This window comes from Oryctolagus cuniculus, chromosome 1 (genome assembly GCF_964237555.1).
Source record: "Oryctolagus cuniculus chromosome 1, mOryCun1.1, whole genome shotgun sequence".
NCBI lineage: Eukaryota > Metazoa > Chordata > Mammalia > Lagomorpha > Leporidae > Oryctolagus > Oryctolagus cuniculus.
This window is the reverse complement of record NC_091432.1, coordinates 65,678,355-65,701,576: the sequence shown is the minus strand read 5'-3', so window position 1 is coordinate 65,701,576 and position 23,222 is coordinate 65,678,355. Positions and strand designations below refer to the sequence as shown.

General features: G+C 55.0%; 1 protein-coding gene across 5 annotated transcripts; it reads left to right on the top strand.

The window, feature by feature from the left end:
- The first annotated feature begins 296 nt into the window (after positions 1-296).
- KCNE3 (potassium voltage-gated channel subfamily E regulatory subunit 3) lies at positions 297-22,671 on the top strand. Of its 5 annotated transcripts, none has more exons than XR_011389249.1 (3): positions 297-641; positions 6,587-6,738; positions 16,487-22,671. XR_011389249.1 is itself a non-coding variant. In XM_008264060.4 (3 exons), the coding sequence occupies exon 3, from the start codon at positions 10,624-10,626 to the stop codon at positions 10,951-10,953; it is 330 nt and encodes a 109-aa protein (XP_008262282.1). In that variant the 5' UTR covers positions 1,634-1,797; positions 6,587-6,738; positions 10,585-10,623; the 3' UTR covers positions 10,954-13,864. The 5 variants fall into 5 exon arrangements, 2 of the variants coding, with proteins under 2 accessions (XP_017200217.1, XP_008262282.1); XR_011389250.1 differs by lacking the exon at positions 297-641 and adding an exon at positions 1,157-1,801; XR_011389248.1 differs by lacking the exon at positions 297-641 and adding an exon at positions 1,605-1,797 and having other exon boundaries at positions 16,487-17,277.
- Positions 22,672-23,222: the final 551 nt, after the last annotated feature.

The window sequence follows — 23,222 nt, the reverse complement described above, 5'->3', positions numbered from 1 at the left end:
TGACAGAAATGTGTCCTTCACTGTTATCTTAAAATCATATCTGTTATTGGGTTTGTTATTGTTAACTGTTATCTTAACACCATATTCTGTTTTCTTTTTATTGTTCACTGCATACCAGGGGTTTGGTTCGAAATTATGAGCCCCAGTGGACAGAATACTATAAAAAGCTGTGTAACTCGCTGTTGGGGGCTGCACTCTGGTAAGGAGTGGCGGTCCTGACCGGTAGACTTGCCTCTCATTTTCAATAAAATTCATGGGTGACTGTCACTGGCTTTTGTAATATTCCAATTTAGCTGACGAGTGGATGCAATAAGGGAATGAACCAGCGGATGGAGGACCTCTCTCTCTCTCTCTGCCTCTGCCTCTCTGTGACTCTGCCTTCCAAATAAAATAAATAAATCTTAAAAAAAATAAAAATAAAAAAAGAAACCATCCCACAAAGTCAACACAAGGCCCAAGGGCAGGATCTGGGAAGGAAGGCAGGCTGAGCAACCCTTTGCATCAGAGGCTTTGGGGAATCAGTCCTGTTAATTGTGTCAAATGCTCCGCCCCAGAGCCGCCTGCAAGTCGGGACTGCTCACCTCGCGTCAGATGACTTCTCTGAGGAAGAGGCACAGCAGGGTCCAACGCATAGCACAGAAGTAAGGAGTTCTGTACAAAACGCCCATCACGCGGCAGGTCTCTGAAAAGGCAGCCCCCCTGAGAGTCTAGATTCTGAGATGGAGGGTTCCGGCCCCCGATATCCTGGAGCCGGTTTTGGTTGGCAGGGTTGAGAGCTGGTCCGGGTTTGTTATTGGTCACTGGGAGGTGAGGCTGGAGGCTGCCAGGGGGCTTTGGTAGAGCCCGGACAGCCCACTGCTGGCCATTCCCCTGCCCCCAGCCTCCTGGCCCTGGTTTCCCAGCTGTGGCAGGCTGCTTGTCTTCTGCAGCCTGCAATGTCACCAGCAAGGAAGCAACCATGGGCGTGAGGACCTGGCGGCGGAAACGCCAAGCGTGTTCTGGGGTAGCGAGCACTAAGCTGTGACCTCAAACAGGGCCACCAGTCCCCCGTGTGCTGGAGCTTAGGAGGGCGCTGTGGGTGCATTCTGAGTCTGATCTCGGCCACCAACTTGGTTAGTGAGAGCCTGCAAGTCCCTTCCCGCCTCTGAGCCTCTGCAATCGCCTGGAAAAGAGCTTTTCGGTGTTGGACTCAGGGGTCGCTAAGCTTTCGGGCTCTAAGGTCTCCTCTGACCCCAGCCATAGGCCTGGGAAGCAAGTGTGTGTGGGACTGGCCCCATCTCACAGCGAGGAAGCCAAGGGCCAGTGAGGGGGCAGTGACTTGCCCACGGCCGCACAGGCACAGCCACAGCCGAGAGACAGCAGAGCTAAGTCTGATCCCACCGCCCCCAGCGCTCAGCCTTCTTGGGGAGATCAGCCTCAGGCCGCTCTGGCTCAGCCCAAGCGGGAGCCAGGAGCCTTGGGTCTCAGGTCCAGGAAGCAGGCGCTGCAGGGGACGGAAGGGAGCCCACAGCAGGGTGAGGCCGGAGAGCTGGGCGGAGGCGTTCAAAGCCAGCCCGGGAGCAGTGGGTGTGTTGGGGGCCGGGCAGGGCCGAGGAGGGGACGCCCTCAGGGAGAGAAAAGGGAGCGGAGAGCGGGTGGGAGCGCAGAGCCCCGAGGGCACGGGGCGGTGTTGGGCGCCCGGGGCAGCGCTCCGGGGCCGGCAAGGCGCAGAGGCGTGCAGTGCCCGGGCAACCCCGAGCAGGGGGCGCAGTGTCCACCCAGCAGGCGGGGCGCCCGCCTCGCAGCCTTTGCAGAGAGGTAGGTAAGGCGCACCCGCAGGGGTGGGAAGGCTGGCGAATGCGGGGTTTTCCCACCTTCTTTCCGAGGGCCAAGCGCCTTCTCCTGGAACCTGCGACCAGAGCTGGGGGCTGCTCAACTACGGAGCCCACGCCTCCCGGGCGAGCGCCCGGACCCAGGGCGGGCGGCACAGGCAGTGGAGGGGCGGAGAGGCTGGGGCCCTTGCACGCCCAGTCGGGAAATCATCGGAGCTTGAGCCGGTGCTCGCGGGCTCTGGCATAACCACACAGAAGTGCCTGCACGCCCATTGGCACGCAAGCGAACACCTGTCCCTGTGCGCTGAGAGTGCGCACGCGGAAATGACCCTCGGGGGCCCCCGCGCCGGCTTCTTGCTGCGCAGAGCCGATGGCTCTGCCGAGTTCACTTCCCCGCACCCGGTCCGACCCAGTCTCAGGAAAACCGCCGGACTCCCAAAGGCATCCCTTGCTCTTGGCAACACAGGCCTGGCTGGGGGTCCGGAGGACGGGTTCAGGTTTACAGGCTGCAAACCCAAGCCAGCCGCCCGCCCGTTCTCGCCTTGGGCTTCCCTTTCCTGCGAAATGGGCGTCCTGCTCCTGCTCCCCCACAGGGCCCCATGCGACCCGGGAGTCCCTAGTTGGAGAATACATGAGTGCAGCCCTTCGGTGAGTATCTGCTCCTAATCCCCCTCGCTATTCCATCAATTTCCATAGGGGGCCACTGAGGCCCGGGGGGGCACCAGGGACAGACAGAATTAGAGCCCAGGGTCTTACTTGTAGCCCGGGGCTGTCTCCTCTTCAGGGGTGCTGTAAATGTCCAAGGCCTCACCCCTTCCTGGTGTGCAGCCGTAGCCAACTGCAGGAGACCAACGAGGCTCTCCATCCCTACCTCCCTCCATGCGTTTCCAAGCACGTTTCTATCCAGAAGCCTCATATGTGGGAGCTCAAAATGCCTCCTAAGAGGGCGCAAGCTAAACCCCATGTTACTGATGAGGAAGAACAAGGCTCAGGGTGCAGAAATGGCTTCACCAGGACACACGCTGGATGCCCTGGCCAAACAGGGTGGAGAGGCAGCTCCAGTGCTCTGTATTGTGCAGGCCTTGGGACCACAGAGGGTGCCCCTACATGGTGAGAAACCTTGGGGATGGACAGAGAGGGCGGGCCACAGGCAGGTGCTGAAGAAGGTAAGCGTTTCCAAAAACCGAGAAAAACGCCAAGACCCTCAGCCCTCCACCCCGACCCTGCCTTTTTCTGAGGATAAGGAGAGCCTGGGTGGGGAGGGGGCACTTAAGAATGTTCTCGGTAGTGTGGGGGTGGGGAGGATGAGACAGAGAGGGCAGTAGTGGGGGCAGCCTGCCCAATCATTCTCTTACATAGCACGTCCGCACCTGTGGTTTCTTCCAGTTCTTGCCTGAGATAAGCAGCACAGGGGTAATTATCCCCGTCTCAGGGTGAGGTTCAGAGGGACTGAATGCAGGGCTCAAGGTCACGCACCTAGCGTGCAGCCAAGACTGGAGTTGTGAACGGCACCGCCGAAAGGCAGGATCACAGGCTAAGGGAATTGGACCGAGTGCATTTGGCAAGCCACACCCTGGGCAGGTACTTAGGGAAGAGGGTTACAAAGCCATTGCTGGAGTTTTGGGCCAAAAATGTTTGCCCTTTGGATTAAATGGGGCGCAGGTGCAGGAAGCGTCTGGGCTCCCCAAGGCGGTGTAGACTTCCTCCTCGCCTAACCCTCCCCACCTGAGCAAGGCGGCTGCTTTTCTTTGAGCCTCCCTTTCCAGACCAAATAGAATCTGCCCTGAGGTTGCTTTAAAAAAAAAAAAAAACAGTGTTGTGGGCTGTTCTCATGACTGTATGTGCACGCACTGCAGGAGGCAGCGCTGATCCATTCATTCTTGGGTGTTTTATATGTGCTCAGGCCTGGAGAATAAAGAAATGTGTGAAGCACAGGTCATAGTCCTGAGGCCTCGGACACACAGTTTAATAGGCATATGTGTACCCACGCTCATGCGCACACAAACGTATACATGCACAATGTCAATACAGCACACTGCTTTAATAGGATTTTGTGCAAAGCACTTTGGGATAGACAAGGGGGAGAGACCAGCTTGGCAGGGAGTGTGGAGGAGAGTGGCTCAAGGGGGAGGTGTGCGGAAGTGACGCTGGAACTTGGTCTTGGAAGGAGCAGGAGTTGGCTGGGAAGATAAAGAGTGGAAGGGAATGATCGCCTTTGCCTGAGCAAAGGCAGGAGGTGTGTGAGTGTGAGGTGTGGCTGGAGAGTGGCCTGTAGCTCAGAGTCCTGGGGAGAGCTGTAGAGAGCCAGGGCCAGTGGCCGAGCACAGCTAAAGGAGTCTGGATGACAATGAGAGGAGTTTAGACCTCACTCTGCAGGCAGCAGGGAGCTGACAGTAGAAGGGGACACCTGGTTTCTGGTCCTAGGCTGCAGCTGTGAGCCCGTGAGCAAGTGATTGCTCCGGGTGGAAGTGGTCTCTGTTTTCTACTGCTCGAATGAAGGGGCTGCACCAACCACGTGATCACCAAGTTCCCTTCCAGCTCAGGGTCTGTTCCCGTGTCTCCCTCCACGCAGATGTCCCGGCCTGCACCTTCGGCCCCTCTCCCACCGCAGCAGTCCGCCAGCCCGCAGTGGTGGTGAGACGGCCTCGGCGTGCATCCCATGCGTGGTCGAGGAGAATGAGCCTCGCTCCTGCAGGGCCCCGGGGCAGGTCTGGAGCAGAAGGGGCCCTGGAGGAGAGACATGAAGGAAAGAGAGCTGACCCATTTCCTTTTGCCCTGGGCCCCGGGCCAAGATTGCCCAGAGTCTGCAGGCAGGGGTGGCGTTAGAAGAAGTTGTGACCCCTGATTCAGGGAGGCTGTGCTTGGGGTGACATGAGCTCAGATGAGAGGGAACGGTGCACCAAGTGGCCCCCGGGGACCTGGGTGCTCGTGCACGCTCCGCTACTCACCTGCTGCGTCATTTTGGACTGTGCACTTCCCCTCTGTGACCTTTGTTCTGGATCATTTGTGAAGCCCCTTTCATGGGTAGGCATTTCACCTCGTGGTTAAGCTTGGGATGCTGGCCTCCCATATGGGAGTGCCTGGATTTGGTCCTGGCGCGGCTTCTGATTCCCACTTCCTGCGAATGCGGACCCTGACTCAAATAGTTGGGTCCCTACCACTCATGTGCAAAGCCTGGGCTAAGTTCCCAACTCCTGCTTTAGCCTAGCCTAGCCCGGGCTTTGGGGAGTGAACCAGCAGAAGGGAGATGTTCTTTCTCTCTCTCTCTCTTGTTCAAATACAAAATAAAATAAATAAATAAGTTCCTTTCAACTTGCTCAGCAACTGTTGACCTTCCTTCCTGATTTGTATCCCCTGTCTCAAGGTGAGGTCTCTCTAGGGCAGGAGCTGTGTGCGCCCCCTCCCAGGGGTGTCTCACTCAGTGCATCGCCTAGAGAGGGAAGCCAGGGAGTTCAGAGGGGTTCCGCCACCCCTGACCTGGCACCCGGGGCAGTTCATAAAGAACCAGCCTGTCCCCTCCCGACCCAAACAGGATGCCCTTGCACCTCCAGGCCCTGCCCCCACCCAAACTCAGCTCCGTGGCCTCTTTCCTCCTCCCATCGGAACCGCAAACATCCGGGTCTGTCTGGAGTGGCTCTGGCAGGAGGACCTGAGGGATGAAAGGGCTTGGGAACTTCTGTTCCCTTCCCTGAACCCCTCCTCATCGGTCTTGTCCTCCACATTACCCCTGCCCCCACTTTCTGCTCAAAACCTCTCTCCTCCCCAGGCCAGACCCCTGGGGCAGGTGAGCGAAAACCCAACAGGTCAGCCCATCCGGGGCTCAGTTTATGGAGGCTGGGATGTTAGGGGTCAGCCAGGCCCAGGTGCAAGAGTGTCTTAACCCACAGGGAAGAAATCTTCAGCCCTCTCTGTCTGGGGGTTTGAGGGGCTCTAGAAAGAGCCCCTCCCACCAGCCAATGGGATCACCCACCCTCTACCTCCCCTCTCCCCTCCCCTCCCTGGCAGCGTGGTTTTGTGATGGCCACTGCCCAGGCTGCTATGGCTGCCTGCAACCCCTTCGTTTTGTAGATGCGGGCAGAAGCACAGGCCCAGAAAGGGGAACTCACACCCACAGTCACACAGATGGCCGCTGAGTTGACAGCTCCCTGCGTTTCCATTCTCTGTACAGTGAGGGCGGGCATTGGACTCAATGGGCACAGAGCCCCTTCCAGCCTCTGCAGGGGCTTTGAATCTCCATGACAAAGCCATGCTGCACCTCTTGGGGGGCACTTCAAGAAGTTCAAGGAAAATGGAATTAAGAGATACATTTACTTTGATGCAAAAAAATTCAAAATCTAGTTTTGTCACACGTGCATCTCCCCGAGCTGTCGACTGTCATTCGACCACGCTCATCATCCCCTTAGGTTTCTAAAAGGCTCTTGCTAAAGTACCAGTACTTTGAAAACAAGGACTGTTCCAGGCTGCAGATGTTAACTTGTAGTTGAGCAGGAGTCCACACAGTAAATCGAGGTCTCTCATAAAGTCCCCCAAGTTAAGACATCGTCAGCCTGGAATTGGGGCCGGCAGTCGGAGGCCCCAGGGCCACTGCACAGTTCCTGTGACTGCAACCCTGGGCTGCTGTGACCCAGCTACAGCAGGAAGAGCAGGCGAATTGGGAGGGGTCAGAGGAGCCTGTGGCAAGACTGTTGCACAACCCTTGGGTGATCTACCCCGGTCCTGAAGTTCCTTCTGTGTGACCAGATCCTTCCTCTTCTGCCTCCTTCCCTGTTTGCCAGCTCTGGGCCTTCCCAGCTTCAGATGCCAATACTGAGACCCCAGAGGTGTGCATGGAGATCCTGTAGAGAGGTTAAGGGGCTGAGGAGCCTTGGAGCACCCACCAGGAAGTTCCTGAGGCCCACTCCAAGCCAGCGAGTTTGCCTGCTGCCCGGTGAGTTTTCCAGATGGAGACCGCCCTCACTCTATCCTGTTGGTTGAAACCTCTCGCCAAGGATAGCAAGGAAACCGGTGCTGGCGATTGCCCTGGGAAGGGGGGCTCCAGCTGTATTGTGGGTGCTGCTTCCATTGTGTTTTCTATGTAGATTAGCTTCTCAAAACAAAAAAAAAAATAAAATTTCCTTCAACATAATAAAAGTATATGCTGCGGCTGGCGCTGTGGCTCAGTAGGCTAATCCTCCGCCTAGCGGCGCCGGCACACCGGGTTCTAGTCCCGGTTGGGGCGCCGGATTCTGTCCCGGTTGCTCCTCTTCCAGTCTAGCCCTCTGCTGTGGCCCGGGAGTGCAGTGGAGGATGGTCCAAGTCCTTGGGCCCTGCACCCCATGGGAGACCAGGAGAAGCACCTGGCTCCTGCCTTCAGATCAGCGCGGTGCACCGGCGGCAGCGTGCCGGCCGCGGCGGCCATTGGAGGGTGAACCAACGGCAAAAGGAAGACCTTTCTCTCTCTCTCTCTCTCACTGTCCACTCTGCCTGTCAAAAAAAAATAAAATAAAATAAAGTAAAAGTATATGCTCATAGCAGGCCTGGAGTAAGGCTGAGCAGGGATGATCCTTTTATTTTATTTTATTTTATTTTATTTTATTTTAAGATTTATTTGAAAGAGAGAGTGAGCTATTTTCCATCTACTGATTCATTCCCCAAATGATTGCAACATCCAGGGCTGGGCCAGACCAAAGCCAGGAGCCAGGTGCTTCTTCTGGGTCTCCCACATGGGTGCAGGGTCTAAGGACTTGGGCCATTTCCCACTCCTATCCCAGGCACATTAGTAGGGAGCTGGATTGGAAGTGGAGTACCCACTGCATCTTTTAAAAAGATGATTATCTTTTTAAAAAAGTTTTAATTGTGGCAAAAAGCAACAGGATAAACTATACCATCTTAACAGTTTAAGAATACAGCTCAGGGCCAGCGTCTTGGTGCACTAGGCTAATCCTCCAGCCTGTGGCGCTGGCATCCCATATGGGCACTGGTTCTAGTCTCAGTTGCCCCTCTTCCAGTCCAGCTCTCTGCTGTGGCCCAGGAAGGCAGTGGAGGATGGCCCAAGCACTTGGGCTCCTGCACCTGCATGGGAGACCAGGAAGAAGCACCTGGCTCCTGGCTTTGGATCGGCGCAGCTCCATCTGCGCCATCCATTTGGGGAGTGAACCAACAGAAGGAAGACCTTTCTCTCTGTCTCTCTCTCTCTCTCTCACTGTCTGTAATTCCACCTGTCAAATAAATAAATAAAAATCTAAAAAAAAAAAAGACTACAACTCAGTTATGCTGTGTTCACATTGTGCAGCAGATCTCAAGTTAGAACTTTTAATGAGAGAGAGAGAGAGAGAGAGCACTTGAGTGTTCCCATCCACTGGCTCCCTCCCAGATGCCTGCAATGCACTCAGCCCAGGTCTCCCTCGTGGGTGGCAGCGGCAGGAACCCCATCACTTGTCTCCCAGGGTCCACATTAGCAGGAAGCCAGCGTCAGGAGCTGGAGGTGGGAATTGAACCCGGGCACTCTGACGTGGAAAGTGGGCATCTGAACTGTCATCTTACTTGATTCTAAACCTTTTTCATCCTGTGAAATGGAAACCCTATACCCAACCCACAACTCCTGGTGATTTTTTTTTTTTTTTTTTTTTTTTTTTTTTGTGGACGGATGAGAAAACTGAATCCCTAGCAGGGCAGTGAATTATTTCCCTCAAAGCAGGCTCCTCCGGACACTCAGCTTCTCTCCGTCATCTACTCGCAGAATTACCGGAAGCCCCTTCCCCCTCTGGTCCTCACATTAGCTATTCCCTCCCCAAGACACATCTCACACATCACATTCGTCATCCCCTCAGCCCTGCTCTGCTTCTGGAACATCAACACTTTCAAGATCCTTGTAACTCCGCCCCCTGCCTCCACGTGTGTCCGCTCCGCCAGCCACAGTGTCCTTTCCAGCACAGAGCTGATCCTTTCGGGCGCCCACTTCTGCCACCACTCCGTGGCTCTTCTGCAACATCAGGATCAGGTGCCAGCCCCTGGGCGTGGCTCTCGAGGGCCCCACCCCACCCCACCCCGTGGTCCCCGCGGGCCTCTCCTGCCTTAGGTCGCCGCTCACTGTACAGCTTCCTCATGCTACGCTCCACCCTTCTAATTTTGTGTGCGTTCTTGCCTTTGCTCACTCCTCTGTTTCCTTCCCGGGCCTTCCTGCCTCCTGAGAGCTCCGACTCAAAGGCCTCCATTGCCATATCCGCTCTGAGCCCTGGTTAGAATTCGCCGCTTCTTTTATGCTGCAGGAGCTCCTGGTTTGTACCTGGCATCACAGTGGAGCTGGTGTTGAGCCTGTGTGCAGGGCCTCAGTCTGGGCCTCCCTGAGAGCCCGGCGTGGAACTCGGCTGGGACCCATGGTGCACAGTGGCTGGTGACTGCTTCGCTGAGGCATTCATTTCATTGTGCTGCTGCTGCTTACCACTGGACCGTGAGAGGGAAGAAGAAACCACACTTTAAAAAAATTATTAGGCCGGCGCCGTGGCTCACTAGGCTAATCCTCCGCCTTGCAGCGCAGGCACACCGGGTTCTAGTCCCGGTTGGGGCGCCGGATTCTGTCCCGGTTGCCCCTCTTCCAGGCCAGCCCTCTGCTGTGGCCAGGGAGTGCAGTGGAGGATGGCCCAGGTGCTTGGGCCCTGCACCCCATGGGAGACCAGGAGAAGCACCTGGCTCCTACCATCGGATCAGCGCGGTGCGCCGGCCGCAGCGCGCTGGCCACGGCAGCCATTGGAGGGTGAACAAACGGCAAAGGAAGACCTTTCTCTCTGTCTCTCTCACTGTCCACTCTGCCTGTTGGAAAAAAAAAATAATTAATTAACTAATCAAGTTATTTGAAAGGGACAGTGTCAAAGAGAGGGAGGGAAAGCCAAGGGGGAGGGGAGATCTTTCACCTACTGGTTCACTCCTCAAATGGTCACAACACTTGGGGCTGGGCCAGACTGAAGCCAGAAGCCAGCAATTCCGTCCTGGTCTTCCACATGGGTGGCAGGAGTCCAAGCACTTGGGCCATCTCCTGCTGCCTTCCCAGGTGCAGTAGCAGGTAGCTGGATTGCAAGCGGAGCAGCCGGGACTTGAACCAGCACTGTGTGATGTCGGCATTGCACGTGGTAGCTTTACCCACTGTGCCACAATGCCTGCCCCAAGGCACACATTTCTTACAAGTACGGTTGCAGATGAGAACCTGTGCCTCGTGGGTCTTAACTCCGTGAGCCCTTGCTCTTTTCCCCTCCTCCATCAAGACAAGACAGCCCAAGTCCTGGATGGCGGAAGGCCCCAAAGTCTTGCATGAGAGCGTGGACCAGTCCTGGCTGATACCCCAAGTTCTGTGTTCAAAGAACTCTGCCAAGAGCTGGTGTGGGTATGGATGGGGCTCTAAGCTGGCCTTGAAGAGGGCCCCCTTTTGCTTGACCACTAATATTCTCTGTGGTCACAGGCAAGCCACTGATAGGCTCTGGCCTCAGTTTCCCCATGAAGAAAATGGAAGGAGTTAGATGAAGCGCCTCCAGCCTAAGAATCCGAATCCTAGAAAAGAGAGTCCTAGGGGCTCCCTTGGTGGGGGCGGCCCTTGTTCCACAAGTGTTGATCGAGCACCCAATCAGTGCTTTTATGCAGCAGTGAGTGACGCAGGCACAGTCCCCGCCTCCGTTGAGCACGTGGACCAGAGAGAAGACAGACAGACAAACAAATAGACCAAACTCTGGGGCTGGGGTTGCAGCTGGGCTCTGAGCGCTGCCGCTAACAGAAGCGATCGTCTCTCTCTGCTCTCGCTCTACAGCCTCCTGGGATTCCTCAGCCCCCCTCAACTTCTGTTGCTATGGAGGCCACCAACGGGACTGAGGCCTGGTACAAGAGCCTGCACTCTGTGCTCAAGGCTCTGAATGCCACTCTGCACAGCAACCTGCTCTGCCGGCCAGGACCAGGGCCAGCACCAGGGCCAGGGCCAGGGCCAGACAACCAGACAGAGCAGCAGCAGGCCAGGCTCCCTGGCCGGGACGACAACTCCTACATGTACATCCTCTTCGTCATGTTCCTGTTTGCTGTCACCGTGGGCAGCCTCATCCTAGGATACACCCGCTCCCGCAAAGTGGACAAGCGGAGTGACCCTTACCACGTGTACATCAAGAACCGGGTGTCTATGATCTGATGTAGGGGAGGGGCCAGGGACAGCAGACGATCGAGACACCAGATGACTTGTCTTCCAGGGCCCCCCCGAACTCAGCTGTGGACCGCGGCAGCCCTGAGTGTCCCTCACTGTATGGCCAACAGGACACAGAGCTACAGGAGGCCACCACTGGGGTTGAGGGAGGGGACCAGCAGATCTGGGCTTTGTGGGCAGGTGTTTTTTCCCAGGCCAAGAAGACTTTATAAACAGTAGGAGCCCAATACAAAGAGGTACCAAAAGATGAGGACCAACAAGGGGTCCAATGGCTGGAGCAATGGGAGCCTAAGGTTGGAGGACAGACGGGGAGGGCTGTAGCCAACGAAACAGGAAAATGTGCCAGGGACACATGCGGGTGCATGCGTGTGTGTGTGTGGGATGCATGCGTGTGTGTGTGTGTGTGTGTGTGTGTATGGTCTTCAACAACTATGAGAAACAGTGATGATTATCCAAGGTAGGAAAACAGAATAATGTTATCGACACTAAGTCTCCATTTTATGTTTTCAACGTGCTGAACCTTTGTGATTCTCCCCCTGCCCCACCATGATGAAAGCAGGGCAAAGAAAAGGGGCAGAATTGCAGTGATGCCACAGTCACAGCCTAGGGGCTCTGGTCTTCCTGCCTGGTGAATTTTAAAGGTGTGCCACTCACGAGGGGGTCCAGGCCAGAAGCTTACACAACCCTGAAGACCCTCTCTATGAAAAAGTTCTAAATTACTTTGCCTTAAATATCACAAAAATTTCACCACCATGTTAATGTGTTGCTAGAGCCCTTCCTAGGTTAAGAAGGAGCCCGCACAAGTGCAGGACCCTGAATATTTTTGTTTTGTAAACATGAATTTGAATGGGGGGGGTGGCACTATGGCATAGTAGGCTAAGCCTCCGCCCGCAGTGCTGGCATCCCATATGGGTGCCAGTTTGAGTCCTGGCTGCTCCACTTTCAATCCAGCTCTCTGCAATGGCCTGGCAAGCAGTGCAAGATGGCCCAAGTGCTTGGGCTCCTGCACCCGTGTTGGAGATCCAGAAGAAGCTCCTAGCTTCAGACCAGCTCATTGTGGCCTTTTGGGGAGTGAACCAGCAGATGGAAGATCCCTCTCTCTGTCTGTAACTCTGCCTCTCAAATAAATAAATCCTTTTTAAAAAATGTATTTGAGGGGCTGGCGCTGTGGCTCACTTGGTTAATCCTCCTCCCGCGGCATCGGCATCCCATGTGGGTGCCGAGTTCTACTCCCAGTTGCTCCTCTTCCACTCCAGCTCTCTGCTGTGGCCAGGAAGGGCAGTGGAGGGTGGCCCAAGTTCTTGGGTCCCTGCGCCCGCATGGCAGACCGGGAGGAAGCAACCGGCTCCTGGCTTCAGATCGGCGCAGCTCTGGCCATAGCGACCATTTGGGGAGTGAGCCAGCAGAAGGAAGACCTTTCTCTCTGTCTCTCTCTCTCACTGTCTCTATCTCTACCTGTGAAATAAAAAAAAGGTGGGGGGGAATGTGTTTGAAAGGCAGACACACACACACACGCAAATTTCCATCTGCGGGTTCACTCACCAAATGCCTGCAATGACCAGGGCAAAGCCAGGAGCCAGAAACTCAATCCTGCTCTCCTATGTGAGTGGCAGGAACCCAATTACTTTTTTTTTTTTAAGATTTATTTTATTTATTTGAAAGACAGAGTTACAGAGAGAGGTAGAGACACAGAGAGAGAGAGGTCTTCCATCCGCTGGTTCACTTCCCAGTTGGCCGCAACAACCAGAGCTGCGCCGATCCGAAGCCAGGAGCCAGGAGCCTCCTCTGGGTCTCCCACGTGGGTGCAGGGGCCCAAAGACTTGGGCCATCTTCTACTGCTTTCCCAGGCCACAGCAGAAAGCTGGACTGGAAGAAGAGCAACTGGGACTAGAACCGGCGCCCATATGGGATGCCGGCGCTTCAGGCCAGGGCTTCAACCCAGTGCACCACAGCGCCAGTCCCTGGAACCCAATGACTTGAGTGATCACCAGTGCCTCCCAGGGTCTGCATTAGCAGGAAGCTGCTGTCAGCAGCCAGAGCTGGGACTGCACCCTGGTGCTTTGAGCAAGGATGCTGGTGTCTTCACTACGACCTTGCCTGCTAGGCTGACGGCTGCCCAGGGGCCCAGAATGTGTGCTCATCAGCACCGAGGGTCACTGCCTCTTAGCCACATCATGGGGCCCCTCCCAGCCACGTCTCCAGTCACAGAGGCTTCACCACCTCTAACGTAGCTGCTTCCATTTAAGTCGAGTTCTGCGAGCCATTCTCTGATCCAAATTGAAATCTGCTTCTAGCAGATGATAATCACGCCCACAAGACTATCACAATAAAAGCAGAGTGACAGGCAGGCTCCACGGAATGAGAACCGGCCCTCACTGCACCACCAACGTGGTGTGAGCTCAGGCTGGGTGCTGCTCTCCCTGCCCCGTCCCTCTTCAGCACGGCGGAATAGGCTGGGGTCTCTCCTAGGGCTCTGCCGGTTCTGACGTTGCGGGTTCCTGTGCATTAGGCTGGACCGTGTGCTGCGCTCTCAGGCGGAGGAGAGCTGGGCACGAGCAGTTCCACGTGGTTCAAGCTGATGCATGCAGTGTGGCCGCTGGGTGCTTCATAGCTATTGGCCCCAGAGCCCAGGCTGGAAGCACCCACAGGTCTGCCTGTCGATTGCAATGGGTTGAGGGGTGAGAATCTCCAGGTGGTCCCAGCCAGCCCGTTGAAATATACATGTTAGCGTGCAGCAAAACTCAGAGAATATCAGGAAAGCTATTGTCTCTGAGGAATAGGCTCACGGGTGACTTTCCACATCATAGGCTGATGGACTAATGTTACTTGTATGACATGTGGGTGGGGGCAACGCTGACTCCACTTGTGCAAAAAATAAATGCCCATGAGCTGTTCTGTTGATTCCCTCAGATCTGTGCTCAGGCCCTTCCCCATCTCTTCCTAAGGGAGAAGGAGGGGGCCTCCCTACGGCGACATGAGCTATGGGAAGATGGCAGACTGAGGAGGGCTACAGAGACCACCCAGCCCTAACTGTCTAGTAGGACACGGGATGAGGCTGAGCCCACCAGTGACTGCAATGAGGGCTTTCAGAAGCGAGATGGACTTGGATTTAGGGGAGCCAGAAAAAGGGGGCACTTCGGCGGAGCTCTCAGAGGGTGGACCCGCATGGGCTGGGTGAATAGAAAGTTGGGGGCAGAAATGTCAGGGCTCCCCTTGGAGGGTGGTAGGTTGGCTGAAGAGGTGGGGCAGGAAGCAGGTGTGGGACAGGGAAGGCTGCTCCGCGGCTCCAGGGGCCCCAGCTATGGAGGAGGCTCCTCTTCACCCAGAACTCACACTCACAGGGCTTAATAATAATAACAATACATTTTGCTTGCAAACTACAGAAGCCCTTTGTGGATGAGCATAAGCAGGAAAAGGGGTTTAGGACAGGAGTGCGTGCACAAGCTCAACACAGGCACTGCAGGCCCTGGGATCTGTAACTACAATGGGGCTTCAAGACTGTGCAGAGATGGAATGGGAAGATACATTTAGTTTTGAAGAAAAAAAACTAGAAATTATATATAGCGAGTGGTCTTCATAAAAGCTCATGGAAAATGCATATTATGAAAAAGCTATGCATTAGCCAGCGCCGCGGCTCAATAGGCTAATCCTCCACCTAGCGGCGCCGGCATACCGGGTTCTAGTCCCGGTCGGGGCACCGGATTCTGTCCCGGTTGCCCCTCTTCCAGGCCAGCTCTCTGCTGTGGCCCGGGAAGGCAGTGGAGGATGGCCCAGGTGCTTGGGCCCTGCACCCCATGGGAGACCAGGAGAAGCACCTGGCTCCTGCCCTTGGAACAGTGCGGTGCACCGGCCACAGCGCGCCGGCCACGGCTGCCACTGGAGGGTGAACCAACGGCAAAGGAAGACCTTTCTCTCTGTCTCTCTCACTGTCCACTCTGCCTGTCAAAAAAAAAAAAAAAAAGAAAAAAAAAAAGAAAAAGCTATGCATAGATCTCAGGTTTTGGGGCCCCAAAATAAGCGTATCTTTTAAGATCCCGACGCACAGCCTCTTGAAGTAGCCCCTCATTCTTGTCTGGATTCCCAAACAAACTCAGCATATCTCAGTCCTGAGAGTTCAACTCAAAACGTCGTAAGATTTTTAAGGGAGTATAATGTAAACACCCGAATATTCCATGATGTGGTCACTCCTCTCAGGACCGTCCCCCAGCTCTGCCCCCTCCAACTGTCTGGAAGCTCTGTCCGCTACCCCACAATCCCACTAGCCCAGTGTCCCACCAGACCCTAGGCTCTTTGTACAATTCTGCCCTCTGCTGGCCAAATCCCAGCACATCGCCCTGAGCCCTCAAGGCAGAAATTCAACAGATAGATGTTATTTATTGAGCGCCTACTAGGTTGAATACATAAGCAGACCAAGAACACCCAGCAATACGTAAGAGCTTCCCTTTGCATCATATGCTGGTCTAATAGTTTAGACACTGTGACAGCCAGCTTTTAAAGCCCTCACAGTGCCCCATGCTGTAGGAATTCCTGACAATAGCTTATAAAAGGGCTCATTTGGTCTTTTTAAAAATTTAATTATTTTATCTGAAAGGCAGAGTTACAGAGAGGCAGAGGCAGAAAGAGAGAGGTCTTCCATCCACTGGTTCACTTCCCAGATGGCCTCAACGGCTGGAATTGTGCCGATCTGAAGCCAGGAACTTTTCCTGGGTTTCCCACGTGGGTACAGGAGCCCAAGGACTTGAACCATCTTCCACTGATTTCTCAGGCCATAGCAGAGAGCTGGATTGGAAGTGGAGCAGCCAAGACTTGAACCAGCGCCCATATGGGATGTCAGCACTGCAGGCGGCGGCTTTACTCACTACGCCACAGCACCAGCCCCAACTTGTTCTTCATTGAGCGCCATCATGTGCCCTCAGCCCACTTGAGGGCCTGCAGCATCAACAGGCACTATGGATCTGAGCAGTCCTTGGAAAGGAATGGGGCAGTGATTTGGGACAATGAGGGAGACGTGGATACCAGGAACCCATTGTTGGGTTCCCCGGGAGCGGAAGCCGAGGCAGGCGTTTGTTGATGGGGCACTTGTCGGGAAATGCCTGCCCTGGGAAGAGTGAGGTGGAGAGGAAAGGGCAGGAGCCAAAATGTGTCTCCCTCAGGTCACGTCCAGTCCTTGGCTGGATCCACAAGGAGCTGTTATTTATGGTTGGGGCATAGACCGCATGGCAAAAGTACCGCCTCCTGGGGCGAGGGATTGGCTTTTTGTGCCCCCAAATCCATCAGCAGGCGGCTGTGGGCCTCCCCCCGCCCCACCCCCAGCCCCAGCAGGATTGGCAGGAGGCGGCCTGGAGCAGGCCTGTGTCGGAGGTGGCAGCTGTGAGCTATTGCAGCGGGAGAAGGCTCAGCAGGGAGACACTGGGGGTGGGGGTGGGGGGTCGGCAGCAGTGGTCCCCAGCGAGGCTCTGAAGCTCAGTTGCCATCATGGGAATTGGCCCCACCTTTGGCAGCTAATTTTCCTTCCCCACAGGTGCTGCCGGCTGCTCCCAGAGCCTGTAACTTCCCAGGTGAGCTCGCAGTTGGCTGAGGCCAAACACCTGGGGAGCCAGGCAGCGGCTGGCTGACGCTTGACACTGGACACGGCCGCTGAAGGGGACGGTGCGGGCTTCATCGGCACCCACGGTAGCTGTTGGGCAAGTAGAGGTGGAAGCAGAGTGCCAGGACTTGGGAATGTCTCTTGGTTTCAGCGACAAGAAACACCTACCAAATAAAGACCAGAGATAAGGGGCCGGCTGGCCTGTGGCCACCTTATACAGGCACCGGTTTGTTTCCCAGCTGCTCCACTTCCGATCCAGCTCTCTGCCAATGTGCCTGGGAAAGCAATGGAAAATGACCTAAGGCTTGAGCCCCTGCACCCATGAGGGAGACCCCGGAAGAAGCTCCTGGCTCCTGGCTTAAGTCTGGCCCAGGCCCTGCCATTGTGGCCGTTTGGGGAGTGAACCAGCGGATGGAAGACCTTTGGGACTTTGCCTTTCAAATTAATAAATAAATCTTTAAAAAAAATAAGATACCAAATAGAACCAAGCAGGAACCCATGAGTTGAGTACCCGAAAGTGAGGGGAGGGGGGAGGGGACAGACACCACTCTGGTGGAGCAGAAGCAGGATGGGCAGTGTTCATGGGTGATCTTCGGAGGGTGCTCCTACCCCTAGGCAGGATAGGAAGCAGTGGTAGGATTTGTTTAGGCGGTGCAAAGGTGGCTCTGGGCCACTCGGCCACTCAAGGAAACAGGACAGTGACTGTCACCTTCAACCTGTCGTTCTTTTTTTTTTTTTTTTTTAATATATTTTGATAGAGTGGACAGTGAGAGAGAGAGACAGAGAGAAAGGTCTTCCTTTTGCCGTTGGTTCACCCTCTAATGGCCGCCGCAGCCAGCGCGCCGTGGCCAGCCGGCGCACCGCACTGATCCGATGGCAGGAGCCAGGCACTTCTCCTGGTCTCTCATGGGGTGCAGGGCCCAAGTACTTGGGCCATCCTCCACTGCACTCCCTGGCCACAGCAGAGAGCTGGCTTGGAAGAGGGGCAACCGGGACAGTATCCGGCGGGACTAGAACCCGGTGTGCCGGCGCCGCAAGGCAGAGGATTAGCCTAGTGAGCCGTGGCGCCGGCCCCAGGTCATTCTGGTGAAGCACTTCCGACTAGTGAGGAGAGAGAAGGAACCAGCGCCCAGGGCCACCGATGCATTCCAAAGCTGCACTATTTCTCCTGTTCAGCTCCGTTGAGGAGGGCTTGGCCAACATGGCCACGCCGGGTGCCTGGGAAGCTGGCAAACGAGGTGCCCGTTTGGACAGCCCGGTTCCCGTCAAACACTTGCCAGCGGGGAGGAAGAGAATGCATTCTGATAGACAGCTGGTCACCCTCGCTCGGCTCTCCCCACTGCCCCCACGCAGTGCTGCTGCCCTGACTCGCTCTTGTTTTCAGGGGTGGGGGCTGGGAGCCTGCTGAGTGTAGCTAAGTCTGTCTTGGGAGTGTGCCTTGTGCTCTTTTTTTTTTTTTTTTTTCCCCCGGCATCCTGGAGTCTGGCCTGGCCTCTCCAGGCAATATCAAGATACTGGGCAAGGAGCAGGAGACATAGACAAGCACGGTTTTCAGCCAACCTTTTTGTAGGAAAAAGAAAAATAGTCCTCTTTCATGTGCGACTAAGAAACTAGGATCTGCCTGGATGAAACCAGAGAGCCCACGTGTGGTTGTGTTTGAACGGTGATGGAGCGTGGGCTCCTGGGAGCAAGGCAGTCAGGAACTGGTGAGTGGGAAAGAAAAGGGGAATGAAAATGAGAGTTCGGACCTTGTGCTGGGCAGTATCCTGGAGGCGTCTCCCCACCCCGATGGTCTGCAGCAGGGACACAAAGTGTGGTTCAGCTCCACACAGCATCCGCAGAGGTTCCAGTTTAACCTCATGGTTAGCTCCTTGCTTTGCCCAACTCCTACCCTCGCTTTCTTGCTCATGCATTTCCCGGGCACATGCCCCCAAAATCCTTCTGCAGGCAACTCTCCAGCTCAGCCTGCTTCCCAGAAATCCATCTCTCCCTAGAGAACTGTGTCGCAGCGCTGAGCCTGTCCCAACATCTGTGTCGACAATGGCAGAGGGATGGGAAGACAGACCATAGAAAGAAGTTAGTGGTTTCAGCAAGACGGTGGTGCTGACGGTTTCTAGTCCTTAAGTAAGAACTCTCCACTAGATGGCGCCACACTACAGCTCTGCAGCCACTACTGCGCGTAGCCTTTTGTCTTTGAGCTGGCGAGCACCTAGCATAGTACTTTACACTAGGAGGGGGAAACGTCTGCTTCCTTCTCTTTTACTGTCCCAAGGACACCAGCATCCTAGGTTGTTCCAATATCCTAGCACCAGGGCCTCTGTGCCATTACACATCCTAAACTTACTCCCATCAATCAAGGCTTTTTCAAAACCTGTTTGTTCCACCCACTGCTCTCTCTGTTCCTCAGGGGTTCTGAAAGCTCTGACACATGGAATTCCAAACAGTGGAGGGTACATAGGAATGGAGAGAAGCAGCAGCATAACCTGTGCAGTCCTGTGCTTTCCCCAGCCCTCTGCTGGCGTTCGTTTAGCCAGGCACGTGCTCAGAGGGAATGGGGTTGGTACAGTCAGTCTGTCATTTCAGCAGTGCAGCAGATCAAGCAGCGGTTTGAAGAACAAAATGGGCTGGTGCTGGCCTAACGCTGAGACACTCTTGAGGGCATTTGGGGGCAGTGAACCAGTGGATTAGAATTTCTCTCTCTCTCTCTGTCTGCAAAAATAAAGGACAAAACGATCTTAGAATCATAGACTGTTTGTCCCAGCTGCTGGTCTAGAGGGAGGACAAAAGCTTCGGAGCCAGATGGGCACGTGGCAATTCTGGCTCTGCTATCCCTTCCCCCCCGTAACCTTAAGCAATTTATTTAACCTCTCTGAACGTCAGCGTCCACTTGTGTATGCAGCAGTGACTCTTAGGCATCAACGTGGCTGCGTTAAGGAATGCCTGGAAACCTGGGAAAGCATTATTTGGGGTGTGTTGTGGGAGCGTTTCCAGAGCAGGTTGGCCTGTGAGCCAGCATGGACGAGGCAGGGACCATCTCTGAGGGCAGGCACCATCCGACTGGCGAGGGGGCCTATAGAGAAAGGGTGCAGAAGGCAAGTTGGATTCTTCCCCAAGAGCTGGATGTCATCTCCTGCCCTGGCCATCAGAACTCCAAGCTTTGGGACTTCGGGAATTACAGCAGCCATGCCCTCCCCATGTTCTCAGGTAGCTGAGGGTTCTACCATCAGCTTCCCAGGTACAGAGGCCCTTGGACCTGGACTGCCCCCTGCTCTGGGCATCCAGGCATCTTCAGCCTGAGGTTCACCTGTCACGGGACTTCTCAGCTGCCATAACCATGGCAGCTAATTTCTTTATTATTATTATTAAAGACTTATTCATTTATTTGAAAGTCAGAGTTACAGAGAAGCAGAGGCACGGGGGGTGGGGGAGAGAGAGAGAGAGGTCTTCCATCTGCTGGTTCACTCCCCAAATGGCTGCAATGGCTAAAGCTGGGCCCATCTGAATCCAGGAGCCAGGAGCTTCTTCAGACTTCCCCACGTGGGTTCAGGGGCCCACACACTTGGGTCATCCTCCACTACTTTCCCAGGTGCTTTAGCAGGGAGCTAGATCAGAAGTGGAGGAGCCAGGACTCGAACCAGCACCCATATGGGATGCTAGCATTGCAGGTGGTGGCTGTACCCACTACACCACAGTGCCAATCCCCTAGCTAGTTTCCTAACGCAGCCCCTTCTTGTGTCCATCTGTCTCCATCTGTATCTGTCCCATTGCTCTGTCCCTCTGAAGGACACTGTCTAACCCAGTAGATCACAATAATAGTAGACACACACTCTCAGTAGACTGATAAGAGACTGGAGATACTGGGCACAGGGCCAGCGATGTAATTTTCAGAGCCAGCACAAAATGAAGTTGTGGAACCACTCGTTCAAGCATCATTAAGAATTTCAAGATGGTGACAACAGAGAATTTTTAAAAAGATCTATTTGTTAGTTTATTTATTTATTTGAAAGGCAGAGCTACAGCGAGAGGGAGAGAGCTTCCATCTGCTGGTTCACTTCCCAAAAGGCCACAACAGCCAGGACTGTGCCAGGCTGAACTCCATCCTGGTCTCCCACATGGGTGGCAGGGGCCCCCAAGCACTTAGGCCACCCTCTGCTGCCTTCCAGGCACATTAGCAGGGAGCTGGATGGGAAGCAGAGCAGCCAAGACTCAAGCCAGCACTGACACGGGATGCAGATGTCGCAAGCAGAGGCTTGAGCTGCTGCTCCCACACGAAGCCGGCCCTGCATTGGAGCACTGAACCAAGCATAAGGCTTTTCAGCCCATGAGGCCGGATGGCGTGTCCAGTGCCCGGCACACAGTAGGTGTGCAGTGGACTAGCGTCCTTTCTTCTGTCTGGGTCGTTGATGCTCTTCTTTTGCAGGTGAGGAAACCAAAGTTCAAAGAGGAAAATAAAAATGCAAGTTTGTGGCACAGCCAAGGCCACCACCCAGGCCTTTGCTCCCAGCCTTTCCCAAGTATGCTGTGTGCGATGACAGGCATTCCGTGAATAACCGTTTCCATCAACATCTCTGTAAAACACTGGGCCAGGGTTTAGACGTCGTTTGCAGGGCTCTTTCTATACGCAACATGGATCCCCAAGGCAGGGACATGACATGGAACATTTCCCCAGAGCGTGTGCTATGGAGTCCTTTCCAGGAGCGGATTAAATACCTCTTAGAACGCCTGCAGAACGGCGCTCCACACACTGCTCCAGGGCCACCGAAATGCCCGTGGGTTTTGATCTGTGGGGCGTGGTTGCTCTTTTCTAAATTAGAAGCAAACACACTCCTCCCATCAGCATCCCCATCTCGGCTGACTTGTGGGCCCAAGGATCCAAAAATAATGAAAACCAGATTCCAGGAAAAGCAGACTAAGTCACCCGCATTGCATCCAACAGGCAGATCCAACATGGCTGGGTCCCAGGAGGAGGGATACGGAGACAAAACATAAGCATGACCCCCGAATTCCTTCCGCTCTGGGTAATACGCTCACAGTCACCGCATCACAAGAAGTTGAGAAATCCAGATTCTCAGCTCCTTCGTTTCTCGGCCACTGGACCTAGACGGATTCATTGATCATCCCCTTACTTTCAACAAATACCTGCTGGCATCAGATGAATTCTTCTCCCCTTCTGTGACTACCACCTGTTAGATATCATCCACAGCACTTCTTCCCCAGGCCCTTAAGGATCTCTGCGCAACACAGTTTGTAAACCAGCAGACTGGGTGATCTCTATAATCCCTCGCAACGCCCACAGTCTGTGATTCAAATTTACATAGAGTTTTGCAACCGCTCATCTCCACCTGTTAAGGAAGGACGTTGGCTCCCTGAGAAACACACCTCTTAACTCCCAGGAGACCTGGAGGGGGCCTGACAGGCTGTACCGAGGAGATGCCTGGAGTTGCCAGTCCATGGAATCCGCCGCCTGCGATGTCGGGAGGGGGGAAAACACCCTCTCTTGCCCACCATCCCGCTCTGCTTTGTCACATGGGCTTCTGGTCAGTATTACGCCCGTCAACTCAGAGTCTTCAATAAAGCGGTTTGCCAGTGCCTCACCGATGCTTCCCCATTTCCCCTCCACAAACGGCTGAGCGTAAGCCAGTGCTGGCATTCAGGTAGGAACGCGCTGAAGCCCAGGAACAAATCTGCATGACGTCCTGTGGAGCTGGGACTCACTTCGCTTGGAGTTTAAATAAAGAGCCTGTTCCCGGGTCCCACACTGCCTACTCCTCACTGGCCTGAGGATGGATTCCCTCCCAGGAGCGACCCAAAGCCCTCATGAAAAATGCACATTTGGTGAGCTGGACCCACGATGTTCCCATCTGGGTCCTCTAGGAAGCGGACACCAAGATGGAGTAAGGAGTGTGGGCAATGAGATGGGGAAAGACCAGAGAACAATACAGGGGTGAGGAGTGCGACGCGGGGCTGACACCTGTGAAAGCAGAGGGGTGAGGGGGGAGCAGCAGCAGGAGCTCCAGACATGAGTGCCGCCCTGAGAGTCTCTGCCAGGTAGATGGGGGGCAGAGGCCACCTAGCGGAGGACACAGAATGAGCTGGCTGGGGCCGGTGGACAGGGCGGGGGAGGGTAAACGTTTCCAAAATTCTGGAAGTGCTGCAGCTGAAGGCCAGCAGCTAATTAAAGTCCCCCCAGCAGGCTCTCCCTGGGGCGTGTCGGCTGTGGGCACGTGCCTACCCCGTGTGGATTCGCTATGCAGCCCCAACCTGCGCTCACACCGAGGCCTACCATGCGCGTTTATTACAAGTATCTGTGGAGCGCCTGCAAGCCAGAGGGATCGCCCTGGACGCTACAGCAGCCCTGCCCTCCCCAGAGGCGTGACGGATGCTGCAAAGGGCTCCGGGTAGGATTTTATCACCATTATTGCTAACAACGGGCAGGTCTTAATAGCCTCCGTCATGTCATGTCGGAACACAATGTCAATCTCCTCAGGGAGCTCAGGGCAATTGGCAGGAAACATACATGTATGTCCTCTGGGGAGCTCAGAGCAGACTGGTAAAGGCTTACCGCGCCTTCACTGGACGCTCCAAGGAGGGAGGAGCCTTTTAGTAGCATTGAAACTGGTCTGGCAGCCTGCTGGGTGGAGCAAGGGCGCGCCCCACCCCCCACCCACCA

Coding starts and splice junctions, on each gene's coding strand:
- KCNE3 (XM_017344728.3), top strand. CDS start 10,624: ATGGAGGCCACCAACGGGACTGAGGCCTGGTACAAGAGCCTGCACTCT.